The 18,709-nt window shown below is 39.7% G+C and overlaps 1 protein-coding gene across 6 annotated transcripts in view; it reads right to left on the minus strand.

Annotated features, from left to right (window-relative positions):
- Positions 1–13,915, minus strand: part of LMO3 (LIM domain only 3) — a 63,558-nt gene extending 49,643 nt beyond the window's left edge. The window contains exons 1-3 of one of the 6 annotated variants that reach the window (XM_043882304.1): positions 13,897–13,915; positions 11,854–11,920; positions 6,193–6,406 (exon numbers count right to left, since the gene is read on the minus strand). In XM_043882304.1, coding sequence (XP_043738239.1) covers positions 6,193–6,398 — 206 coding nt within the window. In that variant the 5' untranslated portion in view covers positions 6,399–6,406; positions 11,854–11,920; positions 13,897–13,915. Of the gene's footprint in view, positions 1–6,192; positions 6,407–10,593; positions 11,131–11,381; positions 11,585–11,853; positions 11,921–12,676; positions 13,001–13,197; positions 13,217–13,768; positions 13,839–13,896 lie in introns of those variants that run through there. The other 5 variants (XM_043882303.1, XM_043882305.1, XM_043882301.1 and 2 more) reach the window with 5 other exon arrangements.
- Between the last annotated feature and the right edge of the window lie 4,794 nt (positions 13,916–18,709).

Below are 18,709 nucleotides of genomic sequence, written 5' to 3' on the forward strand. Positions count from 1 at the left end.
TGGTTTACAATACTAAGGAATTAGCTGGCATCAAGTATCTGAATTTTACAAGTTTCAAAGCCTGCCAAAGTATGGTGATCTGCTAAAAGTCAATTATAACCAAAGTCAATGCACATTCTAAGACTGTATAGATTCTAATATCTGTAAGTGCAATATGCCTACACACACCTACATCTCTTTAGGTGCTTACAAAGGGAAATGCCATGAATCAGTAGGAATAATTGCTTGTATAAGCCGATTAAAAAATTAAAAAGGAGGAAAATGCCTTTTTAAAGAAATGTGGCTAATGCCAGTGCTGTTTTAAAAAGCTATCTGGTTGATTGAGAGAGTATTGCTATTTTTATTTTTACTTTCCTTGTTTTCAAGATCTTGTCCTACATTTACAATCCACATATTTTAACATTTATTGATAAAAGTAAGAAACGTTAATTTCTTTTTGGAAGATAGGATGAGGTTACAACGTATAATTTTGAATGATAAAGGACATTCTCATAGGAACTGGTAAACTTTTTCAAACCAAACAGTAAAATAAGATTTCAATGACTCACAATATAATGAGAAAAAAAATACAATGGTCATTTAGATTGGTGCAATTCTTCTTTAAGGCTACATAATTTTTATGTGAGGCAGAAAACTGAACTACATAATGCATTTCTACAATGCATATATTCATCAAAACCATTTACAAAATTATTACTTTCAGCATATTTTTAAACTGATTGCTAAATAAATTATGTTTATGCAGTCAAAACAGCATTAACATTTACTATTAGTCACTTAATGGAAGTTAATGGTGAGCTTAAAAATGAAGTGCTGGCTTACTTTGATATACTTTAAGAGCAATCAAAAATAAGAGATTCTTTCCCAGAGTTCTATGTATTTATAAAGTGCAAAATAAGCAATTTTAGCAATTCTCAAATGTAGTTCTTCCATATGTATTTAATCCTAAATATACTTGTAGAAACAGAATATTTTTCTGCTAAGTCAGGTATGTCTAGCTTATCCATTTTATGTGTAAAAACTATCCTGATTGAAGTATTCATGCTTTATGAAAAGATAAAAATCAGTAAAGACATAGAAACAGTGTGAAGTATTTTATTTTTAATATTCTTGGTGGGGGTTATTTTCAGTGACAATATCTCAAGTCTGTAAAACAAACCAAAAGTCACAAAACTAGAATAATTAAGAAAGTACTCATTCCCTGAAAATGAGTATATTACAGAATTAAGGACAGATAAATTTATAAATAAGAAATTCTCTATGTAGATAGGATATTTTTAACAGAGACTGTTGCTCAGGAATTCTAGTGTGGATTTACCAATTTTTCGCTAAAGCAAGGGACATTCTCCCAAAGTAATGTACAAAATTATCCCTCTTGATTTGTGCTGGTCCATGAATGATAGATATACACTATAAAATGTTTGAAATAGAATGCAATAATGCTGTTCTATAATAAACAGAAAAATAAACTTAAAATTATAATACTTTATAAGGTTGTAAATAAAGCAAGATAATTTGCAGGAAATATAGCAGTATTTTTAAAAGACCCTAGAGTCTAATACACTTAGATAGCAAAATATCTCAAAATACTAAGATTAGCTTAGACATTTAAATATGATAAGTTATGACTATAATAAAATGTTAAGAAAGCTCAAATTAAAAAAAATTTATTTGGGAGGAGCTTCATCCATATAAAAGATTAGCTTTTTTCGGAATTTAAAACAATAAAAAGTTATATTTCCAATAATAATAATGTGCTGCTCTCCAGGGAAGATCTTTTCAACTGCCTAATATCTAAAAGAGGACAAAGCAGGAAAAACAGAATGAAAATATCAGTTAGCATTAAAAAAGAATCTGTGCAGTGAGCTGTCAGATAAAACAATATTAATAATATATTCATATTTACTTTTAAGGCCATAACTATCTACTAATATAAATTTAATCTCATAAAAGTTTATTTAGAAGCTCTAGTTTTGATCAGTGTGAAATAAAGTTATAGCTTGGCTAATGCTCTATGTAGCATTTAATTTTTCTATTGTAAAAATCATATTATTACATTGAAGCACATAAAATTTGCAATCAGCATCACAGTTTCAAATCCTTTTTGTTAATTGGTAGCTGTGGTGGAGCATGAAGCATCACTCTTTCCCAGTACTTTCATTTTAAACAAATCATCCTCATGTATAAAAATAGCAAATTGCATTAAAGTTTATACAAGATGTTTTCTGTTCCTTGTGTAGAAAAAGCTATATGTAGCTTTCCCTATAGCTTTGAGTACATTCTCTGGTAAAACATCATTCACAGAGATGCAAGATACAGTCTTTATCACCTTGATGCTTAAAATACACCACAAGTAAGAAAATGCAGGCTTAAACTTAAAACCTGGCAAAAATGGCCCAAAAGCTTAAGTCTAAGTGCTAATATTCTACACTGCCTCCAAGTTGAGAAGTAAAGTACTATGGTTTATCTCATGGTTCTGACTTCATGAAATTTGACATAAAATCTTAATTCTAAAACTGATGACATATTAACTACTTTATTCATATTTACCAAACAAATCAGCATGATAGATAGTTTAGCAGTAACTATAGTCCTGTAAACATCATTACTAAACCTTGGCTAGTTTTACATAGTAATTGCTAATTTACTTTATGCATTCTTTAGTTCGAGGCACAAAAATGCTTCCATGTCTACTTTGTCATAAACAAAAAAAAACCCTCTACCTGTATGGGATATATTTTTAACAGATACATTGTTAGGTCTTGGCATATAAATATCAGTGGGCAGATTGACTTCATAGTTTAAGTCAGAAAGCATGTTTAATACAGGAATTTTTAAAATGTCAATGTTTCTGTTCCTATTTCTAATGAGTTTCTGAGGATGGCGAGCAATCCTACAAACCGACAAATTCCTTCTCATCAGACACGTTCATCTTATACTCTCCAGAGAAAATAAAAAATACTATATCAGCCCTGTTATGGAAAGTGAACTGTCAAGATTTGAAACTTAGTAATAAACTGTAAAACTGTTTTCTTTTTCTTAAATACAGCTAAATGTGCCTCAAAGAAAAAAAAATTACTGCAGTAAGTTTCCAACACCCTAAAGAAAATATCTTATCATTTAAATTCTTATATTTATCATTCAAAGAACTTGTAAAAACCTGTCATCACCACCATTACTCAGAAAAAGGCAAAATATTAATAAAACGTAAGAACTTCAAGATTCACTGCTCAGCAATAAAAGTGCTTTTTGTGTTCTCGTTTGGAAGGAGAAGTTAACTAGGAAGTTAAATACACTTGGCAAAAAGTATTTCACTCTTCTCTAGATGTGAAAAATTATCTGGCCCAAGATAATATCTATAACCTGTAATTTACTGGTGCAGGTAAGCTACTTTTTCTTTATCATTTCCCATGTTCTTATTTAGATGCCTGGAAAGTTAGACCCAGAAATACAAACCTGTAAAGTATGCATGGCTCTTTTGTGCCTCAAAGATATCGCATGATATCCAAAAACCAGTCTAAACTACTTTTTAATAGGATTTAAATGGTTAAGTGGTGGCTGTGCAAAATACAAGAAAGCAATGTGGTGAACACAGAAGGAAATGAGAAGTTATTTTCAAAGCTCGGGAAAACAGCCACAGAATATTACTTGTTCACTGATCATACTGCAGATTTTATGTAATTAATAAATTATTAGATAGTAACAATTTGAGGTGCGCCTCCCTTTTCCCCTTAGTTAATTTTTGTCTAACTTAAAATCATGTCTCTCACAGAGCAGGCATAAGCATTTTTGAATGCCTGTTTATACACATTGGAAGAAAATAATTTGTACATAAAATCTGCTTGAACGTCTTCATCTATCTGACATACAGAGTCAGATTATTTTAATTTGCCAATCAGAGACATATGCTTTTAAACACAGAATTTCATTGTGCTATGCACTTTCCACATAAAACTAATACCACATCTACAGCATAATCTATACCACATAACACGGTGTTTCACACCCATCCCATTTACCCATTTCACTTCTGCAGTTTTTAAGTGTTGATGAACTACTTCTTGCCAAAGAAGCTACGTTATATACAACAAAACCTTCAGTTTAAATAAGGGATAAGCTTGCTGTTAACAACTCAGTTTGAAATGTTAACAACCCTTAGGCTGTTAACATAACAACTGGCCATTAATGTGGTAATGACCAATTTGAGAGGAAATTGCACTCTGAGAAATGAATATATTGGCAAACTGGACCAGGGTTTAAATTGGAAAGAGTTAAGATTAAAAAAAAAATAAAAAGTAACAAGATTAAAAGTTTGAGCTTATCAGAAATCAACTAAAGTTGTATCACACAAAGTAGCAGATAGACTCTTTTAAAGATTTCTGAGATGAAAACTATTTTGATAAATTCCCTTCAACAACACACTTACTTGAGACTATCAAATACTAGTTGAACAACTTATTTTTATTACCATAAGGAAGACGAAAACAATACAAGGTTACTTTCTCTGCTCTCGACTGTCAATGACCGCAAAAGTTTCACTCAGGACACAGGTATTTCATTGGCAAATTTGTATTTTTGAGTTAAAAATAGCCTGAGATTTCAAAAGACTAAATTTGACTCAATTTTTGTCTTTATTGCATATTAGAACACTTTAATCTTGCCTAGACTATATAACCTCCTTGTTTTCGAAAGTGTTGTTACATGAATCCACTGGAGATTCTGCAGTGGTAAACAAAAGTCAAAGACAGAGTCCAAAAGCCTGTGGCTATTGGTTAGGAGGATAAAGGAAAACTAGGAAGCAATGTCAAGTCGCTAAAAGCAAATACACTGTGCAAAAATCAGGCTCTAATTCGCAAAGAGCAGAAGAGAATTTTTTATTTGCAAGAGGAAAGTTCCAAGACTGCAGAGTCTACAAGAATTCATGCAATAGCTTAATTCTAATGATTAGTTGCAGTAGTTAGAGAACTCCTTCCCTTAAGCCACTTCCTATTTCCATGGCTAGGACCTTACATGTATTTTGTGCCCTTGGAACATAGAGAAGTGGCAGCAAGTGGTCATAATTAGTCAGGGGGCTGTCAGATGAAGCAGTCCTAAGAGGGGAGAGAGTAGAATCTGATAAACAGTACCAGGCGCACCCTCTTGTAACAACCATTCATCAAACAATATGTTCTTCTACATAGAAACTGAATTGGACTGAAAATAACTGAATTATATATGAAGCAGCACCAAATTCCCTAGAAAACACCTTCCGAAATGACCAAGGAGTTACTGCTGATTGATAAATTTTGTGTCATAAGGGAAAAAAATTCAAAATAAATCACTTAATGTCAGACTAGAAAAAATGATTAATTGTATCAAATATGAAAACCCAAATGATGCCATATATCATTTCTCTAATTTGATAGATCCTACTTTATTAATATAAGTAATTTGCAGCTGAATGAAGTCACAAAGTCCCCTGAAAAGCAAAATAATTTTTCTTAAACATAAGTCTATGTGTAGAGTACTAAACGCTAGAATGCAAGATTAACCTGCTTCATGGCTTCAGAAACAAGAACATCTGCGGTGTCCTGAAACTGTTCAGATGTTTATAGGTTGGAGAGTGGCTATCATTTCCCTATAATGATGGAGGTCGTTACTTTGTTATTTTCCATAAAGCCACTGGCAAGTCTGAGCCATATGAACATTCAAGTGCTATCTTTGCGAAGATCACTTGGAATGCTCTGGGGTTGCGGGCAGGAGGAGGTGTATTCACACTTAGACGAAGTTTTCAACATCCTACTAAAGATCCTTCTAATAAATATCAGATAAGAGTTTCAAACCGACTTTCTCCGACAAATCTGAAACAGAAAGATCCTGGAATCACTGTGTGCTATGCTCAGCCCGACCCTGTCACTTTCCTGCTAAGAAAACTTGTATGCTGATTCACACCGAACACCTTGACATGAACTGGAGGTTCACTTATGCCCAGGTAGGAGCATCAGGCAAGGCAACGGAAACACTGAGATACTGTGTTTTCCTGACCACGACTCAAGCCCTCGTTTGTGCTACGGACACAGTGCGTTGAAGGCTGCCAGGAGGACATCTTTCAGGAATAGAAGCTGGCAGGAAAGACACGAAACACACGGGTACACTTACAGAAGTATCTTAAAAGGAATCCAGTGATCACTGGTGTGCAAGGTGAATTCCTACCTCAGATAGTCTCTGCGACAAAGGATAAGGTTAGCTTTCGTGTACAGGGTAGAACCCACTTCTCCCAAACGGCAGTCACAGCAGGCACACTTCAGGCAGTCCTCATGCCAGTATTTGTCCAATGCCTTGAGCAGATACCGGTCCTTGATCTTTCGGTTGCAGCCAGCACAACCTTTCGGCTTGGTGTCTGGCTGGACTGAGAGCATTTGTATACCTGAAGGAAGACAAGAACGAAAAAGAGAGCTGAGGCTCCAAAAATCAAGAGGGTCCAAAGACCTCCATTAAGTTAAACGTTTCTGATTGCCGTTTTCAAGGAGTGTTAGACTTTCCACTTAAGGGCTAGGCAGAAATTGGGCTTCCCTGGTGGCTCAGATATAGGCTCCTGCCTATACTGCAGGAGACCTGGGTTCGATCCCTGGGTTGGGAAGATCCCCTGGAGAACAGAATGGCTACCCATTCCCGGATTCTTGCCTGGAGAATTCCATGGTCAGAGCAGTCTGGCTGGCTATAGTCTGGGATGGCAGAGGGTCAGACAGGACTGAGAGGCCAACATGTGAATATACAGAAACTGAGCTAAATTTTGAAAACAAAGAGGTTCAAACTTTGTTAAGTGTCTTTGTTAGATCATTCATGAAGTCACACCTATAAAGTAGCAAAAATAATCAATTCATCTTGTACCTGGTAAGATGATATCATCTACATGAAGTTAAGTAACAGTAAATAATTTTATATTGGTACAATTTTCTACTTAGAGAAGTTCCTTTTGGGAGAAAATAGGAGTCAATGGTTAACAATCTAGAAGAAAGCTATTTAACAGACTAATCTGTGCACATACCGTAGGCGTCAAGAATGAGTTGGTAGAAGGAAAGTTCACTTTTACGGGATACACTAACCTCACTTAGCAGTAGAGATGTTTATACTTAAGCATAAGTACAGTCACCCAAAAAGCTCACCAATCTTATAATACTTATTTACATCCAAATACTTCCCTCTATGTCCTTGATATTTCAAAGCATTCACTGTGTTAAAAATTTTTAAAATGCACTGACACTCACAAGCATTGGTCCATGCATCTATTAGTGGCAGATCATCTAACTATAGACTATATATTTTTATATAAAATTAAACTATAGGATTAAGTAATTTATTATCATAAACATGTACTTATTTTATAAAGAAAAGAAAAAAAAAACAACAGAAGACAAAGTTTCAATATATATAAAGTTATACAAACATCCACAGGCAAATATATATTATATACATATATTACACACTACACACATGCTAGACTAGACATAGGGACATTTATACATTTTAGAGACATATTTCCATATCATAAATAAGGAGACGAATTGAATTCTCTGGTTAATACAACTTGATTGAAATTTTTTTTCAGTGAAAGGATATTTGCCTTCGAGTTTCTTCTTTCCTAAATGTCAAACACTCAGCTTTTTAAAAAGCTGAACGGATTATTCACAGCTGCATATGTATCAACTAACACACTTCAAGCACTCTAAACTACTGTAGACATTGATTCCAATTTCTCTTATTTTACAAATTATGATAGCGTGAGAGGTTCAGGGACGGGCTCAAAGCGGAATGACAGTTTAGCCCAAGACTTGATGGCCTTCTTACAATCCACTGCTATATTATGCCTCCTCTCTTAGGCAGAAAGTTTTAAACTTGGACAGAGAAGGACACAAAACACCAAATGTGTCTGCAATTGAAACAGTATCAAGAAAGAAATGCCAAGCCTTCACCTAGAGCATTTTCGGTGAGTTCCCTGCTCCCAAACAGCTAAACCTTTTTTGGTTTCCTCTGATGCCTGATAATAAAGCCTTTACCTTTATTATCTTCGGCATCTTTTTCTTTTTTAATCACACTAAGAGACAACAAGACACCATACCCTCACAGCAGAATAACTTTTCTAACTACAGATGATACATGAATTTCACATAATAGTCTTAGATGTTGACTTTCCATTAGAAAATAGCTTCTCTGCTCAGGTGATGGAGCAGGGACCAGCAGCGAGGCATCAGAGTAGCTGCTTTTTCTGCACGGGATGCACAGCCGTGGTCCTCGGATCTGCAGATTAGTAGCTGGATGTGTACAGAGAAGCAGGTGGTATTCCTATAGCTAGCTTTCTATTCCTTTCTTTGAAGAAGCTCGGGGTCTAGTGTAGATTAATCATAACCCTTGATAGCTCTGCTAAATCTCACTCTGTAGAACTTCTAACAAATGAAGTTTCTTTGATCAGAACTAGTTACCGGCTTCTTGCAAGGTTCCACAAGGAATGAATCCCATTAATTACAGTACAGAACATACCCAAGTGCCTCTTAACCGTCTTCCTGGGGGAAGGAAAAACTGTGATATACTAAATGACAGCCTGGATTTCATGATTGAGAACACGAGAGGTATGTTTAGAGCAGCTAGTCTAATTACCCAATTTATAAGGCTATTGTTTTTTTCATATCATCAAGCTGAAAATGTTTTGATCCAAATCCTTCTTAGTTGTAGCTAAGTTCTGTTTCTCTGAGCTGTGTTCTCATCATCAAGCGTGGAAGGTCAACTATCTTTATTCACGATGCTTTGCGAACAAGACAGGAGATACCAACATTTGGCACAAGCAACACCACCCTGCTTGTCTTCACAAAATGTTTTTGTTGGGCTGACATTTTAATTTAGCACTCAGAGGCCAATTAATATTTGAAACTCTTACAGAATTCTGTTTGGCCTTGGGCGTAGAAGGAGTTTGAGATTTTTACACTCCATCCTGGTACCTTCGTGTCGAAAACACCATCACGTTACTCTTGAAAAGGAAATCTTTTTCGATACTCCGCAAGTTAACAGTTGTGGAAAAAAAGAACTATTTTGCAGTCACCACGTTACCCTGTACCAAACAGGCATAAACCAGCCGGCAGCCTCCCTTCAGCATCCGGCAGAACGCGTCTGGGTAAGAGTTATGTGTTCGGAGCTGAGAAACATTTTGCAAGTTGCTTATAGCACGTCAGGACCCATAACTAGTTTTAGATTGGCATGTAAATTGTTCTGAGGGAAATTCTTATTGCCTCTGAGACCTTGCCATTCTGAGTTATTTGACAGTTTAAGGGAAATCATAATTTTTAAAAAAGACATAAATAATAGCCTGTGCAGTGTGGTGTGCAGAAATAAGTAGAACCATTTCATTTAAACTCTGGTGAGCTTTTAATTGCCTGGATTGCATTGTGAGGCAGCCTAACGCTTGATTAACTCCATTATGTGCCCTTGTTCTGTGCCATTCATCCGCGCAGTCTCAGCTTCAGTAGTTAACACAACAAAGTAACCACAACTCCACAACACGCTGGGGTTTAAAAAAAAAAAAATCATAATAAAAGATCTGCAGCACGCAGACCCAGTCTTCTATATTTTTGGACTGACTACACCGCAGTGACTGGAAAACATTTTGTCCCCGTCGGAAGATGCACAGAGAACAGTTTGGGAGAAGGAGCGGGAAGAGGGAATCCATTAAAGGGGGTTGGCAGCAATGAGGTGCCTCAGGAAGATTCGAAAATGGGAATGCAGGTTCTGCAGCTGGGAGCAGTGACACAGATTAAAAGAATTTGGCCAACACCGGCCATTCGATTGCCAAGAGGTACCAAACAAAAGATTTTCTCTCCTCCTGCCCATCTTCATCCTCTCCCCAGCCCCCGGCCCCCGATTGGAGAACTGGATTGGGCCTAAAAGCTTGTTTCTCTCTGTTCACTGGCCCAGAGCGTCCCTACAGGCTGTAAGCCCCTAAGGGACAACAATGCAAATAGATGTCCCCAGATCTCAGGCGCTGGAGCTGCTTAACTCTGTTCTGCCCCTTCAACTCCCAACCCTCCCCTCCCCATCCTTCCACCACCACCCCCCTCCCCTTTTTGAGCAATGGAGCTGGGAACCAATTTGATTCCCTTTTTCTCCAATGCAGCTGCAAGGCTCAGAGATACTGACATTTTTCCACTCTTATCAGTTTAATTACAGTTACCATGGCAGCAAAGTGCTAGTGCTTGGCAAAGGCCAACAAGAGATTTGCAAGACTGGGTTCAATTTTGATGCAGCTCACATGCAAAATAAAAAAAAAAAAAAAATAAGAAACATACATACACTCTAACAAAGAATCCCTTGAGGAGTTTATGTTCCAGCCTTTTGTGGTAGTGTCTCTGCCGCCACACAAGGATGCTTTGCAAAGAATGTAGCAGTTATTTGTTGCACCTAGCAAGATTAATTGGTTTAAGCAGCCGTCTTTCAAAGCAGTTACAAACAATAATATTTCAGATCTTTTCGGAGAGACACAAAAGCCGCGGAAGGGCAAGAAGGCTTTGGAGCAGCCGAGAGTGCCGAGCGCCGGCAAAGTGCATCTATGATAGATTGTAACCTTACCAAAACTTTTCTCCTTTTTCTGCATGAGTTGACTGAGGCGTGCCTGAGTTGCCGCAGCTTCGCATGGAGCACCCAGCCCAGAGGTAGAAGTGGAAGGGGGTTTCCCTCGGATTTAGCTCAAGTGCGGACCCGGTGCGCAGCCTACACCCGCCGAGGACCGACTATTGTGAAGCCCACTTTGGGAGCGGGTCGGAGCGGGCGGCGGGCGTGTGGGGGGTGGGGGAAGGGATGAGGGCGGCCAGAAGAGATGCGGCGCACACCCGGAGCCCCTCGCCGGGTGGCGGCGTACAAAATGATGGCGAATGACAAAGCCACAAGCTTCCCTAACTCTGCCCGTAATCCCCAAATCCCAGCGGCCCCTTTTAGCTTCGTGGTAACAAATGGATTTGATTAAACTGTCACATGCAGCGTTAGCATAGCATATCATGTTCAATATGAAAAAGATCATAAATCTGACTTGTATTTCATAACAGCAATCTGGGTAGCCCCCGTAAAATAAAACGTGCCGCAGCAGTTTGAATCTCCATCGATTAGGACAGGGGCACCTTGCTCCAAGGATCCCCTGTCTTCTCGACACTTCTTCCCAACCTCCCCCTACACCACTTCCCCCCGCCCCCCAGACAGTCACTTTTCCATCTGGTAGGAACAGTATTTTTGCTACAATGGTACAGTGGACCGGAGGCAGAAGTGGCCTCAGGAACCCAAAGATGGTCATTTCAATTCTTGGGGGAGGGGGGTGATGAATTTCAGAAACTAAGGTCAAAGGGCGGGGGGTATCTGGAACCCACCTAGGACTGAATTCCCTTCCTACGGGCCGGGCCAGGGCGAGCATCTCCTCTCAAACTCTCCCAGCCTCTGTCTCCCCGGGTGTCGGGGGGCTGGGGTTGGGGGTGTAAATGCGGCAGTTGCTCGGGAACTTTGACTATTATCCACTCGAGTCGTAGTTGAGACGTTCCGCGCCGCAGCCGCTCGGCTCTCTCCGCCTTCCAGCCCCATCTTCCGCCCGCATCTATTTCATGTCTCATCATAAAAATAATGAAGCCTCACATGATTTAAACAAAACCGTCTCAGCAGAGCTGCAGCCCGAGTGAAAGTTGCAGTGCGGAGCCGGGCTGCAGCTCCAGTTTATGCCTCATTAGGAGAGGATGGGGAAGGAAAAAAAAAAAAACCCACATCCGCACACGCACGCGCGCACCCGCAGACACACACACACACAACCACAAATAAGCCGCCGCGTGTGCACCCAGTTGCTGCACTTACCTTCTCAATTAAGCGATACAGGGGGAGGCCGTTCAGAAAGCACAGTGGCTGCTTTGTAGCTCTTCTCCTTGGGAAAGGTCAAAAAGAAGCATTGTTTGAAAAAAAAAAAAAAAGGAGGGGGAGGGAGGAATCTCTCTCTCTCTTTTTTTTTAAGTTTAAAATAATGAGGTCCTCCAGGATCCGCCGAGCAATGGTGTTGACCGCATCTGAGCCACAGGTGTCCTCCTTTTAGGCAACTGCAGTCCGAGGCTGTCTCTCTCTTTCCGTCCTGGCTCAACAGAACTTACCCCGGCAGCACGCGAGGAGCCGAGCTGAAGCAGCCCCGGCTCTCAGCTGCAAAATGCAATCCCTTCCCAGCCAGACCTAATACAGCCCAAGAAAAGGTCACTCAGTTATTACTGAGCCGGCGGAGCCCAGGCAGCGCTTGTCAAGACCACAGAGAAGCAGCTCCCTTCCGATTTAAGACTATTTACCTCTCGCCCCCACCCCTCCCCTCTCCTCTCGCTTTCCTTCTCTCCCTCCCTCTCTCGCTGGCTCCCTCGCTCGCTCTCGGGTGCCTGTTCTGCAGCTTAGTCAAGTAACAGCCGCCCTCGGAAAGTGCAAAGCAGCCACAAGACAGATCGGGCTTTGTTGCTAATTTCCCAGGGTGAAAATTTACAAGCCTGCGAGTTGCAGTCAGCATCACCCCACGCATATGCTGCTCGCCAACGCTGGGGACGACCCACGCCCCCAACCACCGCCCCCCGCCCCGCCCGGGGCGCACAGTCTGTGACCTCGGCTGGAGTCGACTTGGAGGGCTTGGGGGGAGGAGGACAGACCCTACCTCCCGGTCCCGGCCAAAAGAAGTCCTGCGAAAGAGCTCCGGAGGCAAAGGGTAGGGATCCTAAAATAACCGGGGCATTTTTGGAATAGGTGGCCACGTTGAAAGCAAACTGTCTTCCAAAGCCAGTTCTGAAGCTGCCAATTATGGAAATTAAAATAAAAGCCAGGGAATCAAACTGCTAGCAGAATACACTGGGAGAGCGAGCAACCCTCCCCTTGGAGAAACGTCTGGGGGTGGCTGCAGTCGCCCGGTTATCTGACTTCTGTTCATGAAAGTCGCTCCAAAGTCGCTGCAACGCAGGACAGGTCTGCCACACCAGCCGGCTCCAGAGATGCCACGCTCCCCTCTTCTCCTGTGGCCTAAGAACCAAACTGTGAACTTGTTCCGCCCTAACTGATACTGAAACCCTTTGCACCCTCACAGAACACTTCCTGCAATTACTTGAATTCCTCACAATTTAAAACTCACAGGGTAGAATGAAAAACACCCAAGAGCACCTAGAAACTTGATTTTCAACTAACTTGGTCAAAAGAGTGTCTTCACCATCACTGCCTGGTCTTCATAGACTGGTTTTAGAGGCCTGGAAAGATTTCTTTTTCTCCTTGAAAAAGGTCCTCTTCTCCCCCAGCCTCTTCTCTTTACTTTGCATGCCAGCTTTAAAATATCTTATTATTTTTCTAAGTTTTCCAACTTCAAAGTCATCCTTTTTTTTTTTTTTTTTTGGCAGCTATCATAGCATCCCCACCAGATTTTAAAAAGCCCTGTCAAAGGTCAAGCTTAAAAATAGCCCAGATTTGAATGACACTGGCTGAAATGTTTTAAGGGCCAAGAAAGACTTAATTGTTGAACTCCACAAAACTTTTTTTTTCTTCTCAGCACCATCAGTTTTATTCTAGTTCTAGCTTGAAAAACAATCAATGCACCCCCCACCCCTGTAAATATTCAGGCTAAATTATGCTCCCCTTCATAGAGAATAATGTCTCAACATTGATAACTTATTTTTATCCCTTCTCTTTTATAAAAGACTCATAAGAAAATAGCTTGGAGTTTGCTTTCTTCTCCCTCTAAAAGGCAACAAAACGCAGAACTAACCTGAAAAATACCGAAAGTCACAAACGGCAGATTAACAAGGACCCCTTCAGTGGATTTGTTCTGCACACAGACAGATCTCTTAAGTTTGGTTTTTCTGGCCCGTGTAAGCAGACATACATGCACCTCACCCATTCACACTGCTCCTGCTGGTCTACCCCACCTCTCTGCTCCAAGCCACTCTGAAAACACCCCAGTGTGTGTGTGTGTGTGTATGTGTGTGAATGTGTGTGTCTGTATTTCATGTGCTCTCCCTCTCAGCCAATGCACTGAGAAGAAGAAAAGAGGAAGGGAGGGAGAAGTATGTGTGGGGAAAGGGAGAAATAAAATCAAAACAAATGGTACAGCTAATGAGGACAATTAAATTAATTATGTTCAAGGAGATGAGATTTTTTTTCCCTCCAACTGTATGATCTGTTACCCCTCGCTGGCAACTGCTGCTCAGTAATTCATGGCAACTGATTAGTGCATCTATGCAAATCTTTGTTTAAATCATTCAACTAATTAAATGATGGGATTATTCCTCTGCCTACGGTGACATCATTCGCAGTAATTAGTACTCTATTTGGACTGTGGCAGTAAGATTCGCGATATCAACACCAACCTGCAAAGACATTAACCACTTTGTCACCTTATTTTTTTTTTTAAGGGACAAACACCCAGATCTCTAATTGCATTTCCCACCCCCTCCTTTTCCCCTAATCTTTCTTTTCCTCTCAGTTTTACCATCTCCCCCACACTTGTACTGGCAAGCAAGGAAGAGAGAGAGAGAGGAACTTAGTGAATAATATGCCAAACCACATGTGTAAAGGAATAAAATGGAATAGTTAACATTCAGCTCCATGCCATTCATTTTCCCCTAAAATGTAATGATAATTAGATGGGTCATAAAATGCTCTTCTTTTCATTATGACTGATGAAATGCATTAAAGCTGACAGGGTATTACCTGACAGTAATTAGGTTTTGTCATGAATTAAATTATTTGAAAGCAGGCTATCTCCCCAATCACGCAATTTACAGCAAGATTTTTTTTTTAATCTGTGCTACAGAAGAGAGAGACAGAAAATAGCAGTTTTTCTCTTCATAATCATATGAATTATTCACAGAAAAAAAATCATCAGAAAAACCCCGTGCAGATGAAGAGGCTTGCCACTTAATGTACTGCACAGATGTGATCATCAGCGGTTGCCGACAATGAAATATACAAGTGCACACAAAGTGATCTGGTGAACAAGAGGTGGAATTTAATCATCTTCTGCTGACACTTTGCGAAAAACACCATTAACCCTCAGCAAACCCCCTGTTTTCCCGGCTACCCCCCCCAACCCCAAAGTCTCGCCCCTCCCGCAAGAGAGAAAAAGTGAAAGAAGAATTTGTGCTTTTGTTTACTCAGCCAAGCTAAAGGTTGGATCCAGCCAGGCAAGCAGTTTCTTCATTTCCTGAGAGTAAACTACCCAGTTTAATTACAGATCCTTCGGAAATCTTTGCAAAAGGATTGCCATAAAGAGCCAGATCTTCTTGGTCCGATTACCTTTTGCCTCTGCCCTGTTTCTGCAGCTCATCCTACATTTGATGAGAGAATTTACTTAATCTACCCCAACCCCAACCCTTATTAATGGAAAAAAAAAAAGGCAGACTGTCTTTTTCAGGGGACTTATATTGTGATACTCTTATGGGGGGGAGAAAGGGAGAGGAATGACAGGATGAAGGGGGTGCTGAGGGGGTGATTATATATATATATACTACTTACCTTGGCTCAAAGGAGATCTCCCACCAGAAAATAGTATATCTATTTGTATCTCTATTTCTAAATACGTCTTCAAGTTTTCAGCTTGTCTCTTTCTTTAAAACACACCTCACAGATTACTTTTGTGTTCGGGTGTTCAATAACGATTGCTGTGGCGTCCCAAAGATGTTTGTGTTGGATTGCCGTCTCTCTCTCTTTTTTTTAAGGGCAGCAGACAGGTTGTGAGGGGGGAGGAGGCCAAGGAGAACCCACCCTGAAGGTCCAGGTGTCGTACAAGGTCTCAGTCAGGGGAAGGATGGAGTGGCTAATACCCCCACCACACACACTCCGACCATCGCTCTTCGAAATTCAGCCATACAAATGACAAGAAGCCTCTGCCTCCCTGTCTTTCTTAGGTGCTTCTCTCTCTTTCCCACTTTCTTCCCGAACTGCATACAAAACCTGACTGGGCCAGCGCCGCTCCTCCAGTATTTAAACACCTCGCCAGGTCCCTAGTTAGCATCTTCCTTCAGCTCATCCAAGAAGCTGACAAGTACTGTTAGAGGAGGCTGTACATGTTGCTCTAATGGACCTCATTAAGTTCTACTTACAGATGTTCTCTTAACATAATTGATCTGCGGTGAGTTGAGAGGACTGCAACTTATTCCCTAGCCCCCAATTATGGTTGGGTAATTAGATCCCCAACCTCCAATTTTTCACATTCACCCTTCTAACATTCCAAAATATCAAAGTATCTCTCTCTCACCAAAGCTCCCCCTCACCGGACTCCACTCCACTCGCTGTATTGACAGTTAGATCTGCCCTAACCTTTGTAGTCACGCCAGTTTTAATGGCGCGTTCAGCCCATTGACAGAGCTGTGTTTTTCCCCCCAGTCTCTGCTCTCCTCTCCTTTCCACGCTACTCCCCCTCCACCCCCTTAACCCTCAGAAACAAAAGGGTGAGGGAAAAAAAAAACCCTCTAACTTGTATAGTTTGTACTTTTGATAAAAGGTTTCGGTGATGAGCTCTGGCAGTGGTGCTTCTTTTCTAATGTCTTTTTATCTGTATTAATTCCTCAGATGAAAACTTTAAGGAACAATGAAGGAGAGAGGTAGTGCTCTGAAACGGTGAGAAGAAAAAAATTACACAGCACACCTGGGACAGATGAAGCCAAACTAGTGCTTTTATAATGCCAATCAGCAGGGCTGTTATCATCTCTCTAATTAGGAAAGCAGCCTAAAACAGGGAGCACTTGGGGAAATGGTAATGTTATGGTTTTGCACTTAAAAGGAGAGACATTTCCTGCACGGTAAGAATCTAGGATTGGGGCTGACAAGTCCTTTAATTAATGGGCAGGATTCCCTGTGTGTGCAAGTGTGTGTGCATGTTTTAATTCATAAAAGTGGACAAAGGGTGTGATGAGGAGGGGGGCAGGAGAGTGATGGGGGAGGGAGAGTGAGTCCATTAGTTTGAAGATGAACAGAGTTCATAGCTACATTCATCTTTTTTTTAACCCCCAAAGGACTGAGGTGCAGAACTGGAGTGAGCCGTCTTTTTTTTTTTTTTTCCTAGGAATTTGAATGTTTAACTGAATAAAAGCCCAAGGCCAAAAGCAAACACAAAGTTTGAGAGAAGCCATATTTCAATTTGGCAAACCCCTGGGTTCTGGTTTCTCCTTTCACTGTCTCTTTGGACTGGGGTTTCACACAGTCCATCCGGGCTTTCCTTTGGACTAATTTCACACTCACAGGTGACCAAGATTCTCTTTCATTTTGTGAGTGCTAAAGAAATATGTAGCTTAAATAATTCCAGGAACAAGATCACTCTTACTGTTTAAAAAGAAAATGTGGCCTGGTATCCTAAGAAAGAGAGTTAATATTTGTCTTTTTTGAGGGTTTTGAAATTGAACACTTTGAACCCGGCATCATTCGATTCTCAATACTGTTTTATAGGGCTTTTTAATGTTTAGGAAAAATTCTCCAATGACTCTAAGAGATATTTTTCAGTTTCTTCTCTCCCTGTCTCTGCAATTATTGGCAAAGATGCCTATTTCTATTCACTTGCACACATAACTGCATAAGGGGTAGATTAGTTTCAGGGATAATTGATCTAAGATTTTACCTAATTTAACATTTCTTTTTCCAAAATATATCCAAAATATTGCATTGCTATCTCAGATATATCAGTGTGTTGCCTGAAAATAACTATTGAGCTTCCATGAACAGACTGAAGGGATTCGGATCTTAACAAAAAGTTGCCATGATTGATTAAACAACTTTATCTTATGTTGAACTAGTGCTTGACTTACAAATTTCACTATGTTAAATAAAAAAGATTCTTAAGAAGAATGTCATTACTTTTTTTTTGATCAGAGTATCAATGTCTTTTTAAGGGAAACACAGCCTCTGCTTTTAAAATATCACTAAATTTAGAGCTCGTAAGTTTAACCCGATAAGAACAGAGGAGCTTTAATAACAGTGTTTAGTTTATTTTACCATTTTGTAAACAAATTGGAGAGAAGAATAATCCTTAAAGAGATTAATGGTGTTAGCAGTTCCCTCACAGAGTAGAAATGGCAAAATACCCTCCTTCTAATTCAAAGGAAGCAGAAAGTGAAACCAAATAGTCTAATTTTCAATACTTCAATAAGATGAAGAGAATAAACTAAAATGAGGCTCCAAGATTATTTTTATAATTTTTCAGAGTTTATTTTCAGTAGAATCTAAAACAAAATGAGTATCATGTTGTAAGTACTCATGTGAGAGAAAATTTTCATCATTTGAAAACAAAATCACTTCCCGAACAAAGTAGTACACTCCACTTTCATGTTCCTCCAAGCAGCTTGGGGGGAGTGGGGGTGGAAATGCAGTATTTTAAATGTCCTTTCCTAATTTATTTAACTGTTAAACAACCACACCAAGCTATAATCCGCTGATGATTTTTTTTCATGAAAAAAATGTTTTTTAAAAAGGACAAATGATACCTCTAGAAAGAAATGGATATGAATTTTCATTTAGAGTGATCTAGGGTGGGTAATAAACTTAAGAAGAAATAGAATTGTAATAGGAGATATTTTAGTTTATATGACAGAAATCATCCCACCCCTTCCCGCCCCACCTCCCCCCAAAAATCAACACAGGCTTGACACTTTTCTTCTGAATGAATCCATAGCATCAGTGTGTTCTCAGCTGAAGTTGCGTGACAAAATTAAACTTT

The sequence above is a fragment of the Cervus elaphus genome, chromosome 22, assembly GCF_910594005.1.
Source record: "Cervus elaphus chromosome 22, mCerEla1.1, whole genome shotgun sequence".
In the NCBI taxonomy this organism is placed as follows: Eukaryota; Metazoa; Chordata; class Mammalia; order Artiodactyla; family Cervidae; genus Cervus; species Cervus elaphus.